This window comes from Bison bison, unplaced genomic scaffold, assembly GCF_000754665.1.
Source record: "Bison bison bison isolate TAMUID 2011002044 unplaced genomic scaffold, Bison_UMD1.0 scf7180017864518, whole genome shotgun sequence".
In the NCBI taxonomy this organism is placed as follows: Eukaryota; Metazoa; Chordata; class Mammalia; order Artiodactyla; family Bovidae; genus Bison; species Bison bison.
In genome coordinates, this window is record NW_011495071.1 from 13,020,086 (window position 1) to 13,028,500 (window position 8,415).

Genomic DNA, 8,415 nt, shown 5'->3' on the forward strand with positions numbered 1-8,415 from the left:
CAGCGTTGGATAAATGCTAATACAGAGATGCCACAGACGTTTTAGGAGCCCACCCTTTTGTTTGTGGCTGGTGTTCTGGGTGTCTGCTCTGTGCTGGGCATTGGGACTGTGCACTTACGGGCCCACCCTTGACTGGGTGGCCAGACAAAGTCCAGACTTTGGAGTCCAGGAAAAGTGTGTGCTTATTTTATTGTAAGCAATGTATACTCATTGCCATAAGCTATAAAACTGTGGGCTCAGTAACTTGCACAGGAAGTTCATTGAGAGAAATGAGGATGTAAGGTGGGAGGGCTGCCCTGGGGGCTCAGATGGTACAGAATCTGCCTGCAGTACAGGAGACCTGGGTTTGATTCCTGGGTAGGGAAGATCCTCTGGAGAAGGGAATGGCTACCCACTCCTGGGAAATCCCATGGACAGAGGAGCCTGGCGGGTTACAGTCCATGGGGTCGCAAAGAGTCGGACACGACTGAGTAACTAACACACAAAGCGGGAGAACACAGCTCTGACGTGTAAGCCCAGAGCCTGCTCTAAGGACTTCCGTACACTGGGCAGGAGCAGCTCAGACAGCTGAGTGCCAACCCTCCTCCCCTTGGTTGGGCCATGGCCTGACAGCCTGGCCCTTCCTGCCTGGAGCTGTGCTGGGGGATGTGGGGACACAGCTGAGGGAGTTGGGGACTCAGGAGCTGCCCAGATGCTGCCCTCTCAGGGGTGTACCAGGCACTAGACTGTCCGTAGCTCTGTCCTGCTCTGTGATGCCCACCCCACGCCCCAGCTTTCATGCCTTCACTGAGGCATTTTCAGAAACACAGAAGCAGGCACACAGCTCTGCCCACAGGAATCTGGGAAAGAAGCCCTGCACTGACATGGTTGGATTTGCACTTAAAAAAAAATCACCCTGACGGCAGCATTGTTACAGAATAGACAAGAACAGGCAGGAGGCGGGGAGGCCAGTGGAGCAGATGGCAGTGATCTCAGCAGGAGGGGCTGGTCGGGCTGAGGGCCGGGGGCTGAGAGGGCCCAGAGGTTAAGGCTTGTGCCACCTGGTTACATAGCGAAGTGAGGACTTTCGGGTCCACGTGGCCGTGAGGGTTGTGTCGTGGACAGAAACCTGGAACTTAGTGAAAAGATGTTGCGGAAGATACTGTCAGTCCCCAGTGTTTCTGAGGTTGTCCGAATGGACATGACAGACAGATAGCTGTCAGTGTGGACCTGGAGCTTAGAGGGGGAGTTTAGGCTGCAGTTGCAGATTCATTTGTCAGTAGCATCAGAGCCATGGTGTGCACGAGATCATCATGGCGGCGAGTATGGAGCGCGAGAAGGGGGATGGGCTGAGGACAGACCGGGGACCAGGTGGCAAGAGGGGGCCCGTGAGTGTCAGGAGGGGGGTGCTCTTGTTCACCGCACCTAAATATGTAGCATAAAAATAGACGCCAGTCTTCTGACTATGACTATGGCATAAGCAGCCCACATATTTTTATATAAGTAAATACAAAGACAACTGTAAGACCAGTGAAAATCCACTTTCAGCAGCAGCATTTTAATGTCATTCCTACCACTGTCAAAACTGAATCTCTGATGTTGGGTTTGCTTAACAGAAAACTCTAACCTTGGGTTAGCTCTGTTTCAGCTCTTTCTGTGTTTTGTTGTAAGTAGAGAAGATCAGGTGGCCTGAGTAAATTGTATAGTGGATTAAGTCAGGTTGGAGCTCTGATAGTTTAGGATATTCAGACCTCATCTTTCAACCCTAGAGCGTCCGGGCAGTGGGTCTGCTCCCAGTGTGCAAGTGGAACCTTTGAGAACAATGCAGGGTGTCTGTCTAAGTGGCCCACGCCACCGTAAGCCTGCCCTTTGGCCATCCAATCCTCGCATCTTTTCTCTGTTTAGACCACCCTCAGGCCTTCACTTGAGCCACGTCAAGGGATGTCCCTTGGCCTCCGCTGAGCACAGACCAGACTGTAAGCACAGTCCCAAATGCAGGTGCTGAAGTGGTTGCAGGGCACCTTGAAGAGGTGGCTTTCAGAAGATCCAGGTGTCTGGTGCAATTAAAGGTGGTATCGTTGAGATTCAGTACATCGCTTAGAAGTCCTTGTGGAGAGCTCAGAGCCCCAAGAACACAGCTGAGTAGCCCCAGGGATCTGTAGCGCCCCTTTAAGGAAGACAGCCTTCCCGGGTGCCGGAAGCCAGGGTGAGAAACACAGAAACACATGCCATATGTACCACACATTTTGAAAGGTCAGAGATGTGGCAAAGATTTTCTTTTCTTTGTTGGTCTTTTTTCCATCTATTTATCTTCCCATTTTTGTCATTCCTTTTCCTGTGTGTCTGGACCTCCTCCTTTAATGAAAGTAACCACACCCCTCGTGAGGGGTTTCACATACACCCCCTCTGTGCACAGAGTCACCCCAGTAGAGTGGGTATTATTGGGAAACTTGATAGGAAGTTAAGAGGCTTCAAAGCTGGGAGCCAGGCTTTGTGCCCAGTTCTGCGTGTCTACATCCTGTCTGTCCCAGAGTCTTCATCTCTCCATCCCATGAACCTTGAGGCCGCTGAGGCCGAGAGGAGAGAGTTCTCAGGCCCTCGCTAACTCTCCATTCCCCACTGGGTCCGACCCCTGCTTATCCTCCCAGCTCCCTGTCTCCTCGTAGCTCCGGCCTATCCCTGGGAAGCCTCTGCTGGTCCCCATGCCCCCGGCGGGGCTCTGGCAGATGCACAGAGGAACCAGGAGCCCTCAGGCAGCTGTGCTAACATCTGGGAGGTGTCGGGGGTCAGAGCTGGGAACCCCCCTGAAATTCCTCCCGCAGTTCGGGTTGGTAGGAGGAACCTTGTCTCAATTGATCTCCCTTGAGATACCAAAGGTCCAGTTACGCTTGCCCCATCCCTTCCTCGCTCACTGTTCTCATCTGCTGTTTTCTCTGCTCCTGGTGTTTCTTTCTCACTCTCTCTGGCTCAAGTTAGGCGCAGCCTCCCCCTTCCCCGCACGAGTCTGTTTCCAACCTCTGCCTCCTCCCCACTTTTCTTCCTTGCTCCCATTAGGATCTGTTTCAGGTGCTGTCTGATCGCTTCTTTCACCCCCTCATCTCTCTTCCTCTCCATCCACCTCTCTTCCCCAGCACCCACTTCTGGGTGGTGTGTGTCTCTCCTTGCTGAGGCCTGCATCCCACACACCCCTCCATGGTCCTGCTGCTGTGCCCCAGCCCCTACAGGTGAGAGTGCGTCTCTCTCTCTGTCTCTCCCCCTTGCTGCATTCCTCCCCCCACCTCCCCAGCTCACTTACTCACTGCGGTGCTTCAGGTGACCCAGTGGTCAAGGACGGTGGCCTCTGGGGTGGGGCACATCCCTGCCTCTGAGAGGGAGGGTGCCCTCCTAGACTCCACCTCACGGCTGCTGTTTCCACCCCCTGCCCCCTCCCCCAATCTCCTCCTCAGTCTGGTGCTGCTGGTCATCCTCAATGTGATGCTCTTCTACAAACTCTGGATGCTGGAGTACACCACCCAGACCCTCACTGCCTGGCAGGGTCTCCGGCTCCAAGAAAGGTAACCCCAGCCTCTTCCCTCGCCACCCTCCCTGCCCCCTGCATGTCCCAGCGCCTGCCTCTCAGTCTCGGTAACCCCAGCCTCTTCCCTCGCCACCCTCCCTACCCCCTGCGTGTCCCAGCGCCTGCCTCTCGGTCTCGGTAACCCCAGCCTCTTCCCTTGCCACCATCCCTACCCCCTGCATGTCCCAGCGCCTGCCTCTCAGTCTCTGGGACGGCCCTGCTGCCCTTGGTCGGGGTGGGGGTGGGTAGCCCTTGGGAATGAGTCCGTGGATGAGCTCTGACAGTTGTCCCTGTAGTTCAGTCTGTTTCTGGTTTGGGGCACAGGAGAACCCGCGAAGGACAGAGCACCCTGATGTGGGGTCTGGGCACACGGGACATAACTCCAGCTGCTGGGGCACCCCTTTTCCTACCCCACAGGTTACCCCAGTCCCAGACAGAGTGGGCCCAGCTCTTAGAGTCCCAGCAAAAGTACCACGATACTGAGCTCCAGAAATGGAGGGAGATCATCAAATCCTCGGTGATGCTTCTTGACCAGGTGAGAGGCCCCTACCTGCCCTCCTTGCCCTGGGCTTCTAGACACAGACCGTCTTCCCTGCGCTCTGAGAGGAGCACCGTCTCCCTCCACCAGACCTCCTCCTCCATCCTTTCTTCTCCAGGCCAGCAATGGTTCTCGTTTTAGAGCCATCCTTGAGTGAGCTGTTGGAAACACCCAGGTTCCCCAAAGTTACATCAGTGAAATAACACAGTGGATTTGCAAGAGGAAAAAACTATAGATTAGATGGAAGGAGAGCTATTTTTTTTTTCTTGGTAAGCCATAGCCATCTGACAGGCATTTAAAGAGATAGCTCCCTTTTTACTGAGATTTATCTTCCCAGAGGGCATGTCTTTCTAGTTCCTTTTGATGTGTTCCATCCGTCCTCCACCACCTATTGCCCTCAAAACACAGACACGACACCCAGCCTTCAGGACATGGCTTCTCCTCCAAGGCTGTGCTGCAAGTCTGAAAAGAAGGTTGTACTGTGTCTTGTTTTTGTAACATCTTCTTCCTGCTGCTTCTTGCTATCTGAAACCTAAATGCATCTATTTAAGACAGTCCTCCTGGGGCGAAATCATTAACTTCATTTCATCAAAGGTGGGATCCTCCCCTTGCCACTAACTAGTTTTTTGACCTTAAGTAAAGGATTTTGTATCTGTGACCTTCCATTTCTTCATCTATAAAATGGAAATTGTAATCGTTGCTTCATGAAACTGCTGTCACATTTGCTCTGATGGCACATAGGCACTCATTAATATTAAATTTTTTTTCTCCTTCATGGTTTGGTCTCTTAGTTCTCAATTAAGGAGAGAGAATTTTAATTCAACCACCAGGATCCAGCTTAATGGGTTTAGCCTGCGCTCAGTTGTGTCTGACTCTTTGTGACCCCATGGACTGTAGCCCACCAGGCTCCTCTGTCCATGGAACTTTCCAGGCAAGAATACTGGATTCCACAAGAATCCATGCCACTTCATTCTCCAGAGGATCTTCCCAGTCCAGGGACTGAACCTGAGTCTCCTGCATCTCCTGCCTTGGCAGGCAGATTCTTTACCACTGTGTCATGTGGGAAGCCCCAGTGGGTTTAAAGTATCACGTGTTAGAGTACTGGAGCCACGTTTAAGGAACGCGTTTTTTTTTTTTTTTTTTTTATCAAAAGAGGGTAGACAGCATAGCAAGGAGTCTGGAACTCTGGCGCATCAGGAAGAACGATAGAATTAAAGATGTGCTCGGAAACAGGGAAGACTGGGTGGGTGAGCAGAAGAGGACAGTCTCAGAGGTTGGGGTCTAACAGCTAGAAGAGGGACTGAACTAGGGCCAGAAGTTACAGGGTATCTGATTTCTGAGTCATCAACTAGAAGCAGACTCCTTATGGTTGCTGCTGCTGCTGCTAAGTCGCTTCAGTCGTGTCCGACTCTGTGCGACCCCCATAGACGGCAGCCCACCAGGCTCCCCCGTCCCTGGGATTCTCCAGGCAAGAACACTGGAGTGGGTTGCCATTTCCTCCTCCAATGCATGGAAGTGAAAAGTGAAAGTGAAGTCGCTCAGTCATGTCCGACTCTTAGCGACCCCATGGACTGCAGCCTACCAGGCCCCTCCATCCATGGGATTTTCCAGGCAAGAGTACTGGAGTGGGTTTCCATTGCCTTCTCCGCCTTATGGTTAGAGCAGTCCAGAAATGGGATGGGCTGCTTCGAAGGACTGTGGTTCCACCTCTGAAAGTGCTCCCTGGGTAACGAGGTGATACGTGGGGTGAGGGGCTTAGGGATTAAGGGGGCAGGGGCAGTTACTGGATGACCTGATCCTCTCCCAGCCGTGGAATCCTGTTCAGGGCAGGTCTCCTTCAGGAGGAGCTTGGGGCCATCAGATCTGTAGCCTAGTAGACTCGAATCTATGGGCTTCCCTGTTGGTGCTAATGGTAAAGAACCCACCTTCCAATGTAGGAGACATAAGAGATGCAGGTTCAATCCCTGGGTCAGGAAGATTCCCTGGAGGAGGAAATGGCAACCCACTCCAGTATTGCCTGGAGAATAGCTTGGATAGTGGAGACTGGAGGGCTACCATCCATGGGGTTGCAGAGTCCGACACGACTGAGCAACTTAGTATGTATGCAGACTTGACTCTACAAGCATTAAGATTGGTGTTTTGGAACTTCTGTGGCAGTTCAGTGGTTAAGACTTCAGCTTCAGATGCAGAGGCTATGGGTTCCATTCCTGATCAAGGAACTAAGATCCCATATGCCTGCGGCCAAAAATCCAAAACATAGAACAGAAGCAACTCAATAAAGACTTTAAAAATGGTCCACATCAAAAAAATCTTTAAAAAAAAATCAGTGTCTTCTGTTCCCTTTTTTTTTTTTTTTTCCTTTTTTTAGCCACTCTTTGTGGCTTGCAGGATCTTAGTTCCCCAGCCAGGGATTGAACTCAGGTCCTGGCAGTGAAAACACCAAATCCTAACCACTGGACCGCCAGGGGATTCCCATCATTCCATTCCCTTTAAAAGAACATTAAGGAGTCCCTCATCCCTACTGAGCAGAGGATACAGGAGAACTAAAGAGAAGAAAGTGGTGGATTAAGCAGAGAAATCAGAGGTTCTCAAAATCCTTAACTATTGACCCGTGAAATGTTCTCTGTCCTGGGCTGTAACAAAGCAGCTTATCCAGAGCCAGGGTTGAAACATGTGTTGCGGGGGACCTCATTTTAGGATTCTCTCGCTGAAATTGCCCCATGTAGACTCCATCCTGTGATGTGGGATGCGTGTGTTTCTTACAGGAGGTTAAGAAATTCAGTTAGGATTCCGTTAATTCAGTGATATGGGTACAGCCAGGAGCCTTCTCAGCTCCCTGCGTGGCACCCGTGGTGAATAAAGGAAGGATAGGACAGTGCAGTCTCAACACACCTGAAACAAAGGCATTAAAGATGACTGCAGTACAGAACCCTAGGGAGTGGTACATGAAAGGCCAGGAGGGAGAGAGATGGCTGTGAGCCAGAGAGAGTTTGGGTTTGTTCTGGGGCTTCACAGTAGATGGGGGAAGGACCTCGCTGGTGGTCCAGTGGTTAAGACTTTTCCTTTCAGCGCAGCGGGTACAGGGTTCGATCCCTGGTCAGGGAGGTAAGATCCTGCATGCCTCATGGCACAGAAACCAAGAAACAAAAGAGAAGCAATATATTTTTTTAAATATTTACTTTTGTTTAATTATTTGGCTGTGCTGGGTCTTAGTTGGGGCATGCGGGATCTAGTTCCCTGACCAGGGATTGAACCCGGGCTCCCTGCATGGGGAGTGCAGAGTCTTAGCCACTGGACAACCAGGGAAGTCCCCAGAAGCAATATTGTAACAAATTCAATAAAGACTTTTAAAAGTGGTCCATATCAAAAAACAAAGCTTTATAAAAAAAATAGTAGATGCATAAGATTGATGGGCAAGAGAGAAGTGTTTGAGCTGGGGAGGACAGCGTGGCAACTGTTCCAGGATAGGAGGGCAGTATACTTGGGATCAGCAGGAAGCCAAGCTGAGTGAGGAGAAGACCAAGCCAGCCAAGCCAGTGGCCTTGTATGCAGGTCCCGATGGCAGTGGAAACTTTGAGAGAATTCTTAATTCAGAGCAACGAGAACCATGGGGTGAGGGCGGGGTGAGACTCAGTGACACAGCGACCCATACCCTGGGGGTGCCCAGTGCTATTAATAGATCAGCTGTCCCCCTTCGCCCTGAGGCTGTGTCCCTGGAGAACCACCCTCTTTTAGGAGCCTGCCCCCTTCAGCTCCCTGGCGTGGCAGGGGACCTCCCATACTCAGGCGCGGTGGGTGCTGCTGGCTGGAGAAGCCCACTTGAGGGCACAAACCCGGGCTGGGGTACGCTTCCTTGTCTTACAGATGAAGGACTCACTCATCAATCTTCAGAATGGCATCAGGTCCCGAGACTACACGTCAGAAAGCGAAGAGAAGAGGAACCGGTACCACTGACAAGGCAGGAGCTGGGGTGGCTGCAGGAGGCCTGTGCAATACATGTACAGAGACCATATAAATACATATAAATATATATATACAGATATAAATATATATATTATATACAGATTTTAAAAAGAGCTAATGCCTATGTACCAGGGAGAAGGAGCAGGGCCGCCCCCTGCGCTGGCCGGCGGAGCGCCGAGGAGGGCAGGGACCGCCTCTCAGCACCGACTTCCCCCGACCCTCCTGCTCCCCATCCTGTCGTCCCCACCCTTTTCCTTGCTGACCACTCTCGGCTCTGAGAAGGGAGATGTCGAGCCAAAGTTATGCCTGTGAAGACCCTGGGGTCGCAAGCAGAGGTCTCAAGGGGGGCATTGCTTAAGGTGCTTCATTCCCGAATCCC

The 8,415-nt window shown here is 51.8% G+C and overlaps 1 protein-coding gene across 1 annotated transcript in view; it reads left to right on the top strand.

Moving 5' to 3' along the window:
- The window catches only part of GRAMD1B (GRAM domain containing 1B), a 183,991-nt gene extending 175,582 nt beyond the window's left edge, over positions 1 to 8,409 (top strand). Inside the window, exons 18-21 of the mRNA XM_010830661.1 lie at positions 1,263 to 1,367; positions 3,211 to 3,533; positions 3,953 to 4,070; positions 7,938 to 8,409. Coding sequence (XP_010828963.1) covers positions 1,263 to 1,367; positions 3,211 to 3,533; positions 3,953 to 4,070; positions 7,938 to 8,027 — 636 coding nt within the window. The 3' untranslated portion in view covers positions 8,028 to 8,409. The remainder of the gene's footprint in view (positions 1 to 1,262; positions 1,368 to 3,210; positions 3,534 to 3,952; positions 4,071 to 7,937) is intronic.
- Positions 8,410 to 8,415: the final 6 nt, after the last annotated feature.